Here is a 16,143-nt window from a genome sequence, read left to right on the forward strand (position 1 = left end):
CCCTCGTCGATGATCAATACGTACACCTTGGGCCCAGCACTGCTTTCAGAAGGCGGCGTTCTTTAGCTACACGAACTGCTGGGTAGGGGAACTCATGTGAACGGCCACAACTTCGCATGGTTAGTGTCCGCTCGATTCTTGGATTCCTTTGATTAGAATCACGGCACCGGGCAAGCTATAACAGAAACACCCGTACGTACATTTGATCATCTCTGGCAATCCCACCCTCCAGGGCGTACGGACATCCGCGAGGTGCTTACGACTTGTACAACGGTGAAGACAACCACAAAGAAGAGGTCAAGATCTGCTCGCTCCTCCTGATCACAGGCTGACACACTAAATTCTTCCAGCCGTAGGGATACCACCTTTCACTCCGTAGGTACACTATGTCTACTATGGATCATCATTTTCCGTACTTCTTGGTCTCTCCTGCCTGCCTCTCTGGCGGGCTAGCAATATGGGCAGGAAACTTAAGCTGGATCTTGGCAATTTCAGCAAGACTTTCAATCTTAGCCAGCTTTCTCTTAGTTGCTCATGGTAGAGCCTTGCTCGCATTCTACAGCGCTGCATATGGGCAGAGGACCTCGAGCACGTCTGCATCACACAAGACATATACATTCAGCGAGAGATCAGTACTCCATGGTTTTCAGTATTGGTCCTAACTACTAGTATAGCCTAATGGCGTCGAAGACAACATTTGGCGACCTTAGGAGAGAGTTATATTCATTTGGCCCACACGAAGCGAGAAATGAGAACGTACAAGAACTGATCGCCCGACGAGCCGGAAATGACGTTGATCACCAAGGTGTTTGTCCCACTCACGAGTGTCCCCGAAGCTAACATTTTGGGTATTTCATTCGTGAGAGATCCGATATTCGATGCACGAAGGAATACTTACGGATGTTGACGGTATACATAATGTTCTGATTGATGATGAAACGATGAATAGCAAGGTGATTCAAGAAATACCACTTACGTTTCCTCGCCACTAACATAGAGTGTCGTTAACATCAACCCAAATAACCCAAGAAATGCAAGAGGGATGCTTACAGTTCCGCGCGTGACACCTCTGCTATCAGGTTGGGAGGGTGCTGGAGGTTGGGGTCCCGACCATCCGTTTACAGTCACTTGAGGGCGGCCACCTATATGCAAAAGGGCCTCAGCACCGTCTGTTGTGGGCCAAGCAAAGATAGAGTACCTGCAAAGGCCAGTGTGGTTCCAATCTGCAGGGTCCTGGCGCCGAGTTGATTCGAGTTCAGAGTAAAGCGGACCGTAACCGCGCCAATTGTCTATAGCATGGAGGTCATTCAAATTGGGCGGCTTGGCAAAAAGTAGACTCACCTTGAAAATCGCCATCGGAAAGCCGTTGATATTTGAGCCAACTGTGAATGTAACTGCGGGCCAAGTGAGATGAATCTGGATGGAGTATGTGGACAAAAGGAAAGGCTTACTTGGGCCCCAGCTACTCATTCGGCTGTCACTTGGGCTACGGACGTGGAAGCCAAGTGAATACGATTTCACTGAAGCACTGACATACTTACTGCATGGTCTCTATTTTGCTGCGAAAAGCATTAGCTTGCGATAAAGGACGCGAGAAATCGCCACCCACTCGGCATTCAAAAAGCCTCTAGGCGTTCCATCAAAGTCGCCAATTTGCCAGATGACGGAAGGATTCTGGGGATGTTTATAGCTTCTTAAAATTCAACACATTTACCGAACTTACTGATTCCGAATATGCGATATTTGACGACCCCGTTCCACCTGCAGAGACACTCACCGATTGAGAACCAACAGCCAACTCGGTTTTGTATACTGCAATCTGGTCAGAACCTAGCTGTTGCATTCACGCCGAGGCGCGGATACTCACAGGTCATCGTGTACGTTCCCGGCTTCATGTACGGCGACACGAAATTACCACTGGTATCGGTTCTCGCCCTTGAGGGGGTCAGCAATTCAGCATCGTCGGGCATAAGATGGGACATTCATGTGTAATTACCAGTATTGTGCAGCTGAGTTGCTCCACCCGATGGACATCAGCGACGAGAACCCTGAAGGGAACCCAGTTGCCTTTCCGGTGATACGTCCACGCCCACTCAAAGGGACGAGACCATTGATTGAGAGTCCCTCCCAGAATTGGGTGTCTGATGGTTCGCGTGTCAGAATGAGAGGGTCATAGAAAAAACCGACGAGGAATCCTACTTATCGAACCCGATGGAGCGCCTCCAGTGGTGAACCAAAGAGCATATGGCCCATGCAAGCCCATTCGATTGCCTATACCATAGTGAATAAAGGGGAAACTGGAGTGATGCTTTGACGTACTCTCTGTTTGCGTATGCCCAGAATTCTAAATTCATTGGTTCAGAGTCAAGTAAGCAGTAGGAGAATTGTATCCAAATACCATATCTGGAAAGGTAGTTTGCGCCGTGTACCACCACGATGTAAAGCTTTATGACTTACAGTAGTATAGTTCCTGTTGGTCGCCTACGAGAGTTCAACATTTTTGCTTGTGGGATGTTTGGGTAAAGTTACTTACCTCCTTGGTTGTTGATGTCACGGAAAAATGGCCCACCAGAACTGCCCTCGTAGCCTGTTCCAGGGATAATCATATAGGCACCAATGTTGTTGCCGGTTACACCGTGGACTTGATCGTCAATGAATTGCCTTGACGAATAAACTAGAGTAACAGATATGTAGCTATATTGCCATTTAGGAGGACAGACGCACATTTGGATCGTGTTTGACCGTTGACATTGTAGACATCGCTTCCTTCGATGGCTGAGCCACCTCTGATGCTAGACTGTGGGTAGCCATTGGGCAACGTATTACTGTTAAGCCTTGCAATGAAACGAAGTTCGCCGACGGACGGTTCGGCAGAGATGCTACGCAAAATGGTCAACACTCCATCCTTAGAAGTTCGCTTTAAGCTTACTATGTTGCCATGTGGATAGCGGGGTCTGTGTACCGAGCGACGTAATATCTAGAGTAGACTTCAGCCACACGCTGTAGAGTCAGAGAATGGAGACGTACTGAGTCACTGAGCCTGCTGTACAGGTGATGGTAATGTAGTTGTTCGAATTTCCGCCTCGGGTCCATGAGCAAGAGGCTCCGATCCCTGATGCAATGTGGCTGCGTTTGCTTTGATCTTGTGCCTTCGCCATATCGTCAATTCAAGTCACAGCGTGGGCCCAAGGGCGAGCTCACCTGAATACCGTTGAACAACATGGAGGTAATATCCCCCGACGTCTTTTCCACTTTGGATTAGGTCAGTATATTGTTATGTTGAGGAGCACCGCTGAGACTGACCGGTAAAGACAAGCCCAGCGCTGGTATCGACTACATAACTGTTGCCAGACTCGGTAAGCCCAAAGCTGAGCGCATAGCTTGCTAGCGTGCAGAGACAGAAGAGTGACGCGAGCAACATACGGGATGTAAGCGAGGAATAAAAGGGTGTGGTGATGGCTTATATATGAGCAGGCTGAGCATAAGTCTTAAATCTCGCCGAAATCTCGCAACCTGTGATATAGGCTACATACCACTGCTAAGGCATACCGCCGCAAAGGCGTGCCGCAGTGTACATGTAAACCCAGACGAAGCGTTTTATTGCGGACCGTCGGTTACTAAACGCACGGATTCGATGGTGTTCTGATGAGAGTTCGTTACCTAGTGACAGTTATATGATATGCATGAGAAGTCTTCATGAGTTCGCGACACAAGTGATATGCTTGAGTGACCTTGTGACGGACCCGCTATGCGGCCTCGGGAATATCCAGGAAAAATAAAGGCTTCGTCACAACGAAGGTGAAAGACAGCGGCCCGGGAGAATAAAAGACGCAACGACGGTCAAATTCCAGTTGACTTGGGCTGTGCGGCTACATCCTGATCATCCGAAGCCATTCGAGATTTAGGCTGAATATTGTTACCTGCCACCAACCTGGCAGGATCGATCTACGGCACGGACGAAAGTTGCAGTGATCCGCCAGTGACTGCTGCAGTTACTCCATTTCAAAGGAAACTGTAGGTAGCGGGTAGCATCAGCACCTGTATTGGAGTAATGTGGTGGCAGTCTAACGTTACCTTGATCTTTGGATCATTCGCGGTGGAGTAAGTCCGAGCGACCGGTCTTCGGCACTAGGTAGTGCTACCCAACTTAGAACGCACTAATAATAAGCAGTGGCCCTGAGGGCCGCGGGGGCGCTAAACTGTCCAGTCATGTGAGAGAGTAGGGTGTGTGGGAAAATAGTGTAACGTGACGCGACGCGCTCCTTGAACACGCTAAGGGTTCTTCAGTGGTTCTTCCATCATCGACGCGATATCCTACACCCGGATGATCATTAAAGTTGTTCTGGAAACATACAAGGTCATATTAAATGGTGAGCCATATATCAATTATCTCTATTCTACTAATCCATGTCTCCAGCAACGACGAACAACAACTACCCGGGTCACTCGGACAAGTAGTCGTTTAGCTAACGAAAATGCTAACGCGGGAACGAACGCTGTCGTCACTCGCTCCAAGGCTCAGGCAACATCCAAGCCCTCTACTTCTACCAATGCTGTTGCGGGAAAGTCCAGGGCCACAGCTCCCACAGCAGCATCGAAAGCGAGAGTTGTCAAGAAGGAGAATGCCCCCCAACCCGCCGTGAAACGCAAACGCGAGGCTCTGACTGAGGTTCCAAAGAAGATTGAAGGAGTCAAGGGGAAAGGGAAGGCTGTAGATGATGCGACGACGAAGCCAACCACCAAAGTGCCAACCCGTCAGCCACTCTCGACAGTGGGGGGCAGCGCTATACCTGTTCGGAGAGTGACTCGGAGCTCGGTGAAGGTGGCACAGCAGGTCATTACGGAGGAGCCGAAACCCAGTACTTCCGTAGTCGACAGGCCAAGATCCCCAGTGTTCACGCGTCCCAAACCTCCCTCGAAATTGCCACCCGTTGTCGAAGTCGAGGACGTTGAAGATGACCCAGAAATTCAACGTGCGCACAAAAAGCTGCATACGTCACCTCCGGAAATGCTGGACAATTCCACAATCGAGGTCGAAGATGTAGCTAACCTCCTCTCGGCGCCATCGCAGCCTCAACTCTGGGACGACTTGGATGAAGAAGATCACGATGACCCAGCGATGGTTAGCGAATACGTAAATGACATATTTGCCTACCTTAAAGAAGTGGAAGTAAGTCGTTGTTCTATGTTCTCTCGTAGACGTCCTAACGTCGTTCTTCTCAGCTGACCACTATGCCGAACCCAAACTACATGGACATGCAACCTGAGCTAGACCATGTGAAACGTGGAATCTTGGTCGACTGGATTATCCAGGTTCACAAACACTTCAAGCTCCTCCCAGAAACCCTTTTCCTTTGCATTAATCTCATGGATCGCTTTCTCTCCGCACGCCCCGTTTCAGCCCCAAAGTTCCAGCTAGTTGGCCTCTCAGCATTCTACGTCGCCTGCAAATTCGAAGAAATGATGTCCCCCACCGTCGAAGAGATGGTCTATCTGTCTGGCGGCCAATACACCACCGATGAACTATTCCGCGCAGAACGGTTCATGCTCAAAACGCTCAACTGGAACCTCAGCTATCCGAGTCCCATGAACTTTCTGAGAAGGATCAGTAAAGCCGATGACTTGAACATCGAAACACGAACAGTTGGAAAATACTTAATGGAGATCGCCTGTGTCGATTGGGTGTTGATGGCTACGCCCCCGTCACTTCTTGCAGCCGCAGCTATGTGGCTTGGACGCTTGGTCCTCGGTCGAGAGGAATGGGTACGTGGAACTCCTCACTCTACAACGCCACCACTCACGCTCCTTTGCCTAGACTCATAATCTCATTCATTACTCATCCTATTCGGAAGAGGAGGTTATTCCCATCGCAAATATGATGGTCAACTACGTCCTTAGCGAGCCTCCTCATGTGAATCTCTACGCCAAATACGCCGCTAAACGGTATATGAAGGTTAGTGCCTCATTGCGTATGCTCTTCAACGCCACGTGGCTAACACAATGTCGTAGGTTAGTGTCTATGTCCGCCAATGGGCGCTCAACCACTGGTCTGAAGGCGACGAAATTAACCTGACCGACGACCTCTCCATGCTCAAAATCGAAGCAAGAGAACTACGACTCAAAGCTGAAGAAGAGGCCGAAATTCCCGTTTGACAGCATCCCTACGCATCTATCCATTCACTCCGCCCGCCGATACCTCCATCCATTACTTCACGACATGATCTACGACCAGCTGCTTATTTTATCTACACTCATATTGTTTCCCTTCCAAGCATGGAACTCCGAATCATGTAACTTTAATTCACCAGCACACATATCTTGAATGAAAACCATTGTACCATTATTGTAACATCTTTCTTCCCCATCCACTTTTATATTTTATCTTCAAGTCTAATCTTCTGCAGCTTGTTTCACCTCAACCGCCGGCGCCATGGGTTCGCTGACCAATGGAAGCATTGGAGCTAACCCTGCGGGCTCGTTCTCTCCTTTCACCAACGCATCTTCGCTCGTCTGCCTTGCCGCAGGCTGAAGCGGCTCTCCCTCAGAAACCCACTCCATCAGTATCTCCACATCAAGAATCGCACTTCCAATCCCCAAAGGAAAGTCGATATCCTTCTTACTGAGGGTAAATTTCGCAGGTCCCAGGAATTCACCCATATGAAACGTCGGTATGAACCAGAACCACCCCATGAATACCTGGAGATAGATGTTGATGAAGTTGAGTCGTAACAGCAACAATTTCGCACTGTTTACTCACCTGGCCCATATACAGCTTGATGCGCACTTCTCTTGCAGCGTCCAGGATTATCCCCTTATCGCCCTTGAGGGTTTGTGTCACGTCGTAGATGGAGTTGGTCTCGGAAGATGGGATATTAACGCCATCCAGTTGTACCCCTTCGCCACCAGACGGCTTCAAGCCACTTCGTAAATCAGACCACGCATCACTATTCAGTGGTCGTAAGGTGTACGCCGTAGTCTTTTCCCTGTAAGTGGGTGTTATTGTCATGATGGAACCTCTTACCTTTTCTTCGCCCTCTTTGGTGGTAGCGTGCTCCTCCGTGGTACCCATCCTCGCAAAGCTTCGCACCATCTTCTTATGATCCCACGTCCCATCTTCAAATACCTTGCTCAGCTCCTCCTCGTCCATATGCTCCGATCCTGCTTTTCGACGACCCATATGTCCCGACAACTCATCTCTCGTCTGCACCTCCCACCTCTCCAACAAGTCCACAAGCCCATCGTCATACCTCGCAAGCGACGCCCAAATCTGTCCGCCCCTCTTCCCCCCATTCGCCAACTTCGAAATACTCGCATTCTTACTGGACGTATACCCCATGACTATGTTCGCAGCTTTCACCAGCCCCATTTTCATCGTCGAGGGCTCCCGCATCCGCACTTGCATCTCTGTCAGGCGAACCTTGGGCGACGGAGGCTTTGGTGTCACGGCGGGCCAGAGGTTGGATGGCGCCTCATGGGCAAGTATCAGCGACCAGTAGTGCAACCATCGTCGTTGACTGGGAATGCTGACACCCTGTTTGACCTTTCCGTTGGGGGACGAGGACGCTTTCATCCTCCTCGAAGTATGCAGCTCAAGAACACTCGTCAGAGACTGCTTATGTGAAGTCTTCGGGTCCGTCTGATCAGTTGCATCGTCGTCCTGCGCTGCGGAATCCTCTTCATCCTCTGGAACGGCCTGCATCAATTCGTCGGCTTTCCTCTCCGCTAACAGTTTTGTTTCATTCCCCCGTTCAGACCGTGGAGCTGCTAGGCTGTCATCGAGAGATAACAAGTAGGTGCAAGCCATAGTTCCCGATCTACCTTTCCCAGCTACAGATAATTGAAGGCGTATTCAGGTGGAGATTCTGTGTCGCCCACCTTTGCAGTGTAGGACTGCAACCCTTTCTGACGAGCCGCTCAGCCATGCGCGCATTTCGCGGGCTAGCAAGGGCATAATCGCCAAAGGTGGAGCACTGGACATCGCGAGATCAGTACACAGTCGAAAGGATGAAGCACAACTTACTGGTGGTCGGGGAAGGGATATCTGCTGACCCTCCCACCAAAAACACTGGATGGATACGAATTCTCTTTTATTGGACAGAAATTGAATACCTGCGCTTCCAAAGGTGAGTACAGCTTCAAGATTCGCTTGTTGATTTCGGGCTTGCCCAGAAATTATTTCCGTGTCTACGTTCCAGGAATTTCTTCGCGTCTTCCCTTTTGTTACGATAGAAGCCCTCAATACCTGCAGCTGGGTAGCCCATCACAATGACTTGGTCTGTAACATACACCAGGTCTAGGATATACAAAGATCAGCCAAGATATCACCCAAAGCAACGAAACGATTATAATACCGAGTTCCAGATGCATGTCTTCATCCTTGAAGCGCGCTTTGTCTCCCGATACAAGGCGGCGAACATAGTCAGCCATCGTGTCTCTCGTCTGCCGCCGTAGGGGTAGGGAGTGAAAGAGAATGGCCTTGCACAATGACGTCACGGTGCGTTCCAAAGGTCGGGTGCAAATCACGCTTACATACACGCTTAGCGCCCGACTCCGGCTGCACAAAGTTTCAAGGTTGTTCAAAGGATACACTCTTCTGTGATATGTACGCTCTCGGCGATTTCCTCTTCGAGTGACAATGGTCACGAACCTAACTACAATCTATTCTGCGGCCTCTTCCAATTCCAGTAACTCTTCGGCAGCTGCAACGTTGGCATCCTTGTGCTCGTAGAACCCGATTTCGTGCAGATACCCACTCAAGACGTTGGACCATTTCTGCGGAGCTTTGGAGCGAGACAACTTTGTAGGGATCTTTCTTCCTGCGGCTGGCTTCTGATAGTACCACTCGGTGTTCCAGAAGTTATCGGTGATCTTGTCATTCGTATAGTGGGCCTGCAAGATATTCAATGAATGGCTTTCCCAGAGGTTCTTCAAGCTACGCACCGACTCGATGATCACAGTTGCCTTTCCTTGGCCTTGTCCCGCTTTACTCCCGTGAGAAATGTAGAAATCGATTGGTGAGCCGTCGTTGATGATCATGAACCTTTATTTGCCTGGCTCAAAATCCACAGGGGACTCAGTATGGGTAGGACATACCTGATGTCTTTGCGCTCGTATTGGTGGCTGAACTCCTTGCCCCATTGGACACGGGTCTCTGTGAAGACCGTCTTCGATGGAATTTCTGCGTTGGGGGCCGGAACGATGACGGCACTAGGAGTCAGTAACCCGAATTCGGCCCTAAGCACGGAAACGAATCACTGCCGGCCGTTATGTAAAGGCAGATAAAAAACCCACCAGTCGGACTCGATGGTCAATGTCACCTGCGTCTGGTAAACATTGCGGTGCGACGACAAGTGTTTGTACGCTTTCTCTGCGTCTCCCGCCAGATCCCTCAGTTCTTTGGCAACTGCCTCCCTCATTAAAGTCCAGACGTCGATGATCGTAAAGTTGCACAGGTCGGAGAAAGACGCGACCGACTCGGCCCATTCGATGAAAAGGTCATAATCGGAAGGTATCGCTCCCAACCTATTGGAGAGGTTCGCATCGCCACCCTTGACAGCAATGTTTTGCTGCTTGAAATCCGTAAAAGTCTTGTACTGCTCCTCCGACTTGACTGACGCATCGAAATCCCCGCCAGCCATGATGCCGTTGTAAGAGGCTTGAACGCTACTGGAGAAGCGATTGTTGACAGAGCTCTCCGAGTTCGATGCGTGAACTTCCTGTAACGAAGGTATGTCATCTCTAACTGATAAGAGGGCTTAAAAGACCAACCAACTGATATCTTGCTCCGTATGTTGCGTTCAAGATCACATGAGTGCCCCATGAGTCAAAGAACTCTTTCCACTCGTTGACATGGCTTTCGTTATTCGCATCGAAAGGCCTCGGCATGGTTTCCAGCCTCCTCTTCAACGCGGTCTCGTTCAATAAATCGGCCCAGTCGCGCAACACAGCGACGTAGGTAGAGGAATTGAACGAGTAGAACGCGTATTGATTCTCTTGACGAAACATCTTCTCGGTGGCGTAGGAAGCAGAGACACTCCCGGAGACGCCGAGGTATCGCACAGACAATGACGCGTCAGCTTCGAAGTAGCTGTTTGCCTCTGACCCGGACTTGTAGGTCGTATAGGCACCATTGACGCTGTTTATCGACGAGATTCCAATGCAACGGGGGACGTTATAGACCTCTTTACCTGTTTGGGCCATTCGAGATAAGCCTCTTAGGGCGTACATACCACCCGGTTTAACCTACCGATGGTAACTTCGCGAGTATCTTCATCGGGGTAAAACTGCAGGATTCGGCGACCTCTCTTGACGGCTACGGTAAGCTAGAAGCATTGGATAGTATATATCAGCCGATCGACTACATTCTGCAGGTACACTATACTGTCTTACCGAGTTAATGTCGGCAGGGGTAACTTCAAGCATGTTGAGACTGTACCCTAAGTGTTCGACGGCGGGTAGTTCACGAGCCATGTTTGAGATAGGTGTATGGAGTTGGAAGGCGCGGTATGTGAAGTTCTAGGAGGTCAAGAACACAATGAAAACAACTGGTGAGCTATCCCAGTATTTATCGCACTCCTCTTTACTGTATTACGTCCATAGGATACAGAATGGTGCAACGTTTCTCTTTACCGTGGTTCTCCCTGCTCTTCTTCCCATGTCAAGAGCACGGTTCCGAGTTGCGTTCGAATCACCGAGCGAGTAGTGGAACATTGAAGCAAGGTTCAATCACCGCATCCCCGTCTATCTGCACCACTCGAACAGAAGAGAACATACCATCATTCTATTCGGCCCAATGGATTCTGAGATGCAAATCTTTACGACACGGAGTTGACATACAGGCGTCCGTCCAGACTCGTCGTACTCGCCTGGGGGTCACATATACAGAGTGGTAGATAGAATCACATCCCCCCAAATTCACTGCTGACTCTGTAGACTTTGCAAACAACTTCAACCTCAACATGAGCACCTTCGACGAAGAACCCCCGCGCCTTGGGGCACTTGACTGGTTGGGTCGGGGAATCGACATGACCTCGCTGACTCCTTTCAACATCAGATCCGTAAGATACCTTCTATATCGCACTAGACTTCCTCACTAATGACCGTATTGTCAAAGGTCGAAAGGCTTGTCAAAGGTCATTTCATCATTGAAACCGACAAAGACCTCAAAGAGCGTACCGTTACTATTGGTACGCTGTGGTATTGGCATCAAACTCATCATGCTCACCGTGTTTCTAGACGGTGTGAAATATACGATCCCCAGCGTAGTTAGCGCCAGTGCGAAGTCTGGTGTTAATTCGAACTACGTTACTTACCTATCTGGTGCCGAGGCTCTTCGCGCTTTCCTCGATAGCACTAGTGTCACCGACCAACTAGTTGTGAAGACGAATCTGACTTCGTACCCCTTCGAGAAGTCTCTTCCAGAGGCCAGCCAGTTCGCCTTTTGGAACTACAAGACAGACACGTACACCGCTTCCTTACGGGAGTATATGGATTTGATTAATCAAGGCACACTGCTTGAGAGTGTATCCGCGCTCCCGAAGCCGTTCACCGAGACCCCAGACGTTATGGACGCTTATGCTAAGTTCTTCAAGGACTTTGGAACCCATGTCATCATGGGTACCAGTTTCGGTGCCCGTTGCTCTGCGGTATGCTACCCTCCCTTCTCCAAATTTACCATGCTCAAATGCTAGGTAGGCCGTCTGGGGGTCGAACCAATATCCCGATGTCAACGATAATTGGTCCAGAGATGTCACCGCACACCTGAAGGGACTCAACGACCGGGGTGAATACGACGTCACAGTCTACAATGAAAGACAGTATCAGATCTTCAATACACTTGCTCAGACCATCTTCAAGGCCATTGGCGGAAACCCCCAGCTAGCTGAGAGACTCAATCAAGACGACTACGACTTCGATACTTTCCAACAATGGGCAGACTCTGCCAGAGACCATTCCGTACTGTCCTCCATCACTGCCATGGAGCTTTGGAATTTGCTTCGCGACTCTGACGTCTCCGAGCTACGAGATAGCGCAGACTCGCTCCAGGCCGCTTTCAATGCCATAGTTGCGCAGCAAAAGCGAAGCATCATCACGACCTTGGTTGTGTTGGAAGGCAAGACAGGTGTCGCGGAGCTCGATTTGTTGACTCCTGGCGCTACTATTGGCGTCGGTGGCCCCTTGCCTGCCTTCGACCCTACAACCCAGGATGTAATTGGGCTCAGCTCAACTAAGATACGCGTCGGGAAAGCCCACTCTCCGCCAGTAACTCGCATCGTTCCGTACGTCTAGCCGCTCTTTCAGTCAACCCCGTTTAATTTGCTTTTCGCAGGTTTTACATTGTAAACGATGGTAGCCCCATTGATATCTCTATCAAGCGTGATGTGGGACACGCGAAAGTCGTCGTAAATGGAGTAAGATATTCATCTAACATGTGGGGAAACACGAACTCATCCTGGCCCAGACTACTTACACCAATACCGACAAACACGCCCGAGAATTCTACCATGTTCCAGTAACCGTAGAGGGAGATGTCCGACTCAAGGGGGCCATTGCTGACGTAGTGGATTAATCTTCATGTATGGATTGGGCGTGTGTAGCTGAATATGATCCTCAATGGTCGCTGCTCCTTTTTTGTTTCTTTTTCAGAGGACACAATCAAAGTGCAACGGCATGTATGAGAACGTTAGTGCCGTTTAGCCTCTGGATGCGGTCAAAGAGTGGCGTACCTGGCTCTGTCAAATGACAACAACGTGTGTTGAGGAACGGACCTGAAGGAAGTAGTGAGTGCGTTGACGTAACTGACCACGCTCCGTAGGAGTGGATAGAAAATTCTGGGACCGGGGAAGTCAACGGAGGCGAAGTATGCATCAGAGCACGTCACCCCAAAATGAAGTATTACAACATTGCTCCGTGACATGAGACCAACACACGGGGGTTCTCATGTTCTACATTGTTTCTAGACGTACCTTTTGTTTCCGAATGTTCCAACCTGGAACGGATGGAGTTTGTACTTCTTACGACTCCACGCCTTGATATTCGGGGGCGGACATAGGGGGCACTGCCTATTTACAAGCGATAACGCGCGGCGCTTTCAGAGCGGAAACGAAGAGGAAGAACATTATGCTCACCTACCAATCTCCCTGCCTTCGGATGAAGGCGATGTCCGAATAACGGATACGACACTGGTTCTAGGGCTATAGGAGGAGTATATAAGTTTACCCAAGCAGTAGAGGCTCACTATACCATCGCTCTGGTACAGGACCTGCCTCTCAAGAATACTCAGATTCTCTTTCGGTGATGGAATTCCCGCCTGTCGAACAGCTGGGCTATGGACTCAACATGTTGACCACAACGCCCTTGAAGGTTGACGCAGTAGGAGCTGTTCCCTGTGCGCCAGTATTGCACCGTACTCAACATCACAACAGGTGATCGAGTCCATACGGGCTCCTGTCCGTCTTCTTGACTACGACGAATACGACACTCGACCCTATGAAGTCGGTGAGGATCGCCCCTTGCAATACACACGGGCCAACTTACAAGCATCGATAGATGGAGTTACCTACGCCGTGCCCAAGGCTATAGGCGTGTCTGCTGACGCCAATACCATTAGCAGCACTTTCACTACCTACAAGACCGGTGGCGAAGCAAGCTTTTCGTTCCAGAATGACGGGTCGCTTGCATCCTTGTACTGCGGGGTCACAGGAAATGCATCTGTCAACGCAGCGACCAACAAGATGTTTAGAAACACCAACCAATGGGCCTTTTACTGCTTCTATAAGAATAGGTACCTGGCACAGCTGAAGAACTACGGCAGTCTCCTACAAGTCAATCCCTTGGCGGCAGCAATTCGGCGACTACCAGAGCAGTTTGACGGCGACAACAAGACTACGGTTGCTGCGTACAAAAACTTCTTTGACACGTATGGAACCCATCTCATCACCAAAGTTCGTCGAGGGTCCCGATTATTATTGGTGAGCGACTCGGCTGCTACGACGGAGGAAATCCATCACTGATACAGAACAGCAAGCTTGGGGAGATAATTCCGATCAAACAATTAACGCTCAATGGACGGCTTACATTAGGGCATATTACGGAGGAATCCCCAGCGGCGGCGAGTATGACGAGTCTGTGAAGCAACAGGCACATTACCAGACGTTCAAGAACATTGTTCAGTACTCCAACTCGGTTCAAGGAGGGGATCCTCAAACTGCAGGGAGGATTATGCAGAATCCATCCAAATACGACGAGTTCCAGAAGTGGGCCGACAGCGTTGATAGCCACGCGTCTCAGCTTTCTGGGTTGGTTGTTACAGAGCTCTGGACAGTGATGGAGCTCTCGAGCAGCGAATACCTACAAGATGCCGCGGCCAGGATCGAAACTGCCTTCTTGTTCATTCTAAACAACCCATCCGTCTACAAAACTGCTGTGACTCTGCATGTCGAGTCTGACTGGTAAGTCGGATCTTAGTCTCCGGAGCGAATGAATTCACCTTGACCTCATGTGCCAGGGCTGAGTTCGGCCTGATTACTCCGAGCGCTGTGATCTTGCCAGGCGAGAGGATACCGAACCTCACTGTGATCAGTGAGACGAAGGTCAATTTCGGTAAAGAGAAGTCGCATGTTTACTATCGCGAGATAATCAAGTCAGTTTTTACTCTGAATCGGAAAAGGTCGAATGTGACTTACATTTCGTTAGCTTCTACGTCGTCAATGACGGCTCCCCGATCGACTTTTACATCTCGCATGGTTCCCTTGCGGGCGCAGGCAAGGGTACTGCTAGAATCGTTATGGCTGGGGTGGGTACTGGCAACCATTCTCAAGCATAAATTTTCTGAATGCGATCTGCAGAAATCATACGAGAATAACGACATTATTGACGATGATTATAACACGAAGTGGTTCTATCAAGCACCTGTGGGCGGCACTCCTGAGTCCTTCCATTTGAAACATCGGGTTGGTGGAATCAATGCCTGGGATGCAACGCTGGACGCGTACCTGAAGACCCAAAGGGTAGAGGAGGGGCCAACGATTGGCCACGTTCGGGTTGGTCGTGATGGTGGCTGTCAACGTGAAGAAGGAAGTAAAGAGTAGATGCCGATCGACACTGTGCTTTCATAACGTAATGATCATGTGACTTTCCTGACCTTACTCCTGAAAGGTTTCTTTAGGTGACTTGAACTGGGCAGAGAGTGTGGGTGGATTCCACCCACACTGGAATCACCAACCGTTCCCCTACATACAACAGAGACTCCTTCTTCAAATAACTAATCTAGGAAGATAGCGTAATGGCCATAGATAGGTACGTGAGTTGTCGTAATCATCGTGAAGGGGTCGTGAAAAAGTCGTAAAGATCGTGACTAAATAAGTTAATGATAGTTAAACAGCACATAAAAGACGAGAACGAAGAAAAACCAGAATTCCTGGACCTCACTAGGGGTGTTTAGACTGGGAAGCAATGCCGATGACGATCCTACATCATGATGATCGCGAGCAGCCCTCACTCTGCCCCCTTGGTCGCGCGTTCAAATCCGCACGACTCGCTCGTTTCGAGAGAACCGATGATAGGTCATCTTGAGAGCGAAAGAAATCATCTTCGGCTTCGTATGGAGACGAAGACGCATTGATCTACAGTAAATGTTATAAATGAGTAAATGACTCGTTTCGACCATCGACATATATACAGGGAGGATAGAGGAGGGTAGTTAAACGGCACGTACCCACTGTCCAAGTACATCTGCCACTCTTGAAGCCTCCTCGGGGCTGAATTTGCAATCTGTGCCCTTTTCCGCGTGAAGCCTCATGAGCTCGCTCAGCGACCTCTTTCCCTTCCCAGCCAAAGTATACCCCCCACTACTTTCTCGTGCATGTCGCCGTGGTGTCCCCTCACTCTCAGCCGGGAATGCTACCGAGTTCCGAGGGGTCATCGTCGATGTTGAAGAGGCCATCGACTCCGATGTCGTTGTAGCGTCTTCGGTAGTCGATGACGAGGATGTCGACGGGGGCTCGTTGTCTTCTAATATAAGTGATCTATCCCAGTCTTCGCTTTGAGAACTGGATGAGTTTAGCGATAGTCTTGACATGTTGAGGTCCGAGTTCTCGAGGGTCATTGAGATGATGTGTGACCGACAGACGATATACGTGGAGG

At 49.8% G+C, this 16,143-nt stretch overlaps 7 protein-coding genes across 7 annotated transcripts; 3 read left to right on the plus strand and 4 right to left on the minus strand.

The window, feature by feature from the left end:
* Positions 1–665: 665 nt before the first annotated feature.
* On the minus strand, positions 666–3,421 carry PC9H_005989 (uncharacterized protein; the record flags this gene model as incomplete). The annotated part of the gene is made up of 21 exons (XM_036775544.1): positions 666–705; positions 761–836; positions 899–923; positions 977–988; positions 1,051–1,142; positions 1,199–1,289; positions 1,342–1,394; positions 1,452–1,486; positions 1,542–1,559; positions 1,610–1,674; positions 1,724–1,812; positions 1,868–1,935; positions 1,997–2,141; positions 2,200–2,271; positions 2,458–2,481; positions 2,534–2,674; positions 2,725–2,879; positions 2,930–2,977; positions 3,028–3,149; positions 3,202–3,251; positions 3,304–3,421. 21 exons carry the CDS (start codon positions 3,419–3,421, stop codon positions 666–668), a joined length of 1,539 nt encoding a protein of 512 aa, XP_036631563.1.
* A 903-nt stretch (positions 3,422–4,324) lies between these two features.
* CLB2_1 (G2/mitotic-specific cyclin) lies at positions 4,325–6,153 on the plus strand (the record flags this gene model as incomplete). The annotated part of the gene is made up of 5 exons (XM_036775545.1): positions 4,325–4,370; positions 4,467–5,170; positions 5,224–5,763; positions 5,816–5,953; positions 6,010–6,153. The coding sequence occupies 5 exons, from the start codon at positions 4,325–4,327 to the stop codon at positions 6,151–6,153; spliced, it is 1,572 nt and encodes a 523-aa protein (XP_036631564.1).
* Positions 6,154–6,390: 237 nt separating this feature from the next.
* On the minus strand, positions 6,391–8,427 carry TEP1 (Telomerase protein component 1; the record flags this gene model as incomplete). Its single annotated transcript, XM_036775546.1, has 6 exons — positions 6,391–6,696; positions 6,758–7,827; positions 7,876–7,970; positions 8,021–8,109; positions 8,166–8,293; positions 8,352–8,427. The coding sequence occupies 6 exons, from the start codon at positions 8,425–8,427 to the stop codon at positions 6,391–6,393; spliced, it is 1,764 nt and encodes a 587-aa protein (XP_036631565.1).
* Positions 8,428–8,658: 231 nt separating this feature from the next.
* On the minus strand, positions 8,659–10,470 carry PC9H_005992 (uncharacterized protein; the record flags this gene model as incomplete). Its single annotated transcript, XM_036775547.1, has 7 exons — positions 8,659–8,889; positions 8,941–9,040; positions 9,094–9,234; positions 9,292–9,716; positions 9,769–10,187; positions 10,247–10,322; positions 10,390–10,470. The coding sequence occupies 7 exons, from the start codon at positions 10,468–10,470 to the stop codon at positions 8,659–8,661; spliced, it is 1,473 nt and encodes a 490-aa protein (XP_036631566.1).
* Positions 10,471–10,958: 488 nt separating this feature from the next.
* PC9H_005993 (uncharacterized protein) lies at positions 10,959–12,568 on the plus strand (the record flags this gene model as incomplete). Its single annotated transcript, XM_036775548.1, has 6 exons — positions 10,959–11,057; positions 11,114–11,186; positions 11,236–11,645; positions 11,695–12,278; positions 12,329–12,410; positions 12,461–12,568. 6 exons carry the CDS (start codon positions 10,959–10,961, stop codon positions 12,566–12,568), a joined length of 1,356 nt encoding a protein of 451 aa, XP_036631567.1.
* Positions 12,569–13,296: 728 nt separating this feature from the next.
* Positions 13,297–15,089, plus strand: PC9H_005994 (uncharacterized protein; the record flags this gene model as incomplete). Its single annotated transcript, XM_036775549.1, has 7 exons — positions 13,297–13,371; positions 13,425–13,497; positions 13,549–13,970; positions 14,023–14,450; positions 14,507–14,641; positions 14,695–14,794; positions 14,847–15,089. 7 exons carry the CDS (start codon positions 13,297–13,299, stop codon positions 15,087–15,089), a joined length of 1,476 nt encoding a protein of 491 aa, XP_036631568.1.
* Positions 15,090–15,473: 384 nt separating this feature from the next.
* On the minus strand, positions 15,474–16,105 carry PC9H_005995 (uncharacterized protein; the record flags this gene model as incomplete). Its single annotated transcript, XM_036775550.1, has 2 exons — positions 15,474–15,623; positions 15,716–16,105. 2 exons carry the CDS (start codon positions 16,103–16,105, stop codon positions 15,474–15,476), a joined length of 540 nt encoding a protein of 179 aa, XP_036631569.1.
* Positions 16,106–16,143: the final 38 nt, after the last annotated feature.

The sequence above is a fragment of the Pleurotus ostreatus genome (assembly GCF_014466165.1).
Source record: "Pleurotus ostreatus strain PC9 chromosome Unknown scaffold_4, whole genome shotgun sequence".
Lineage (NCBI taxonomy): Eukaryota > Fungi > Basidiomycota > Agaricomycetes > Agaricales > Pleurotaceae > Pleurotus > Pleurotus ostreatus.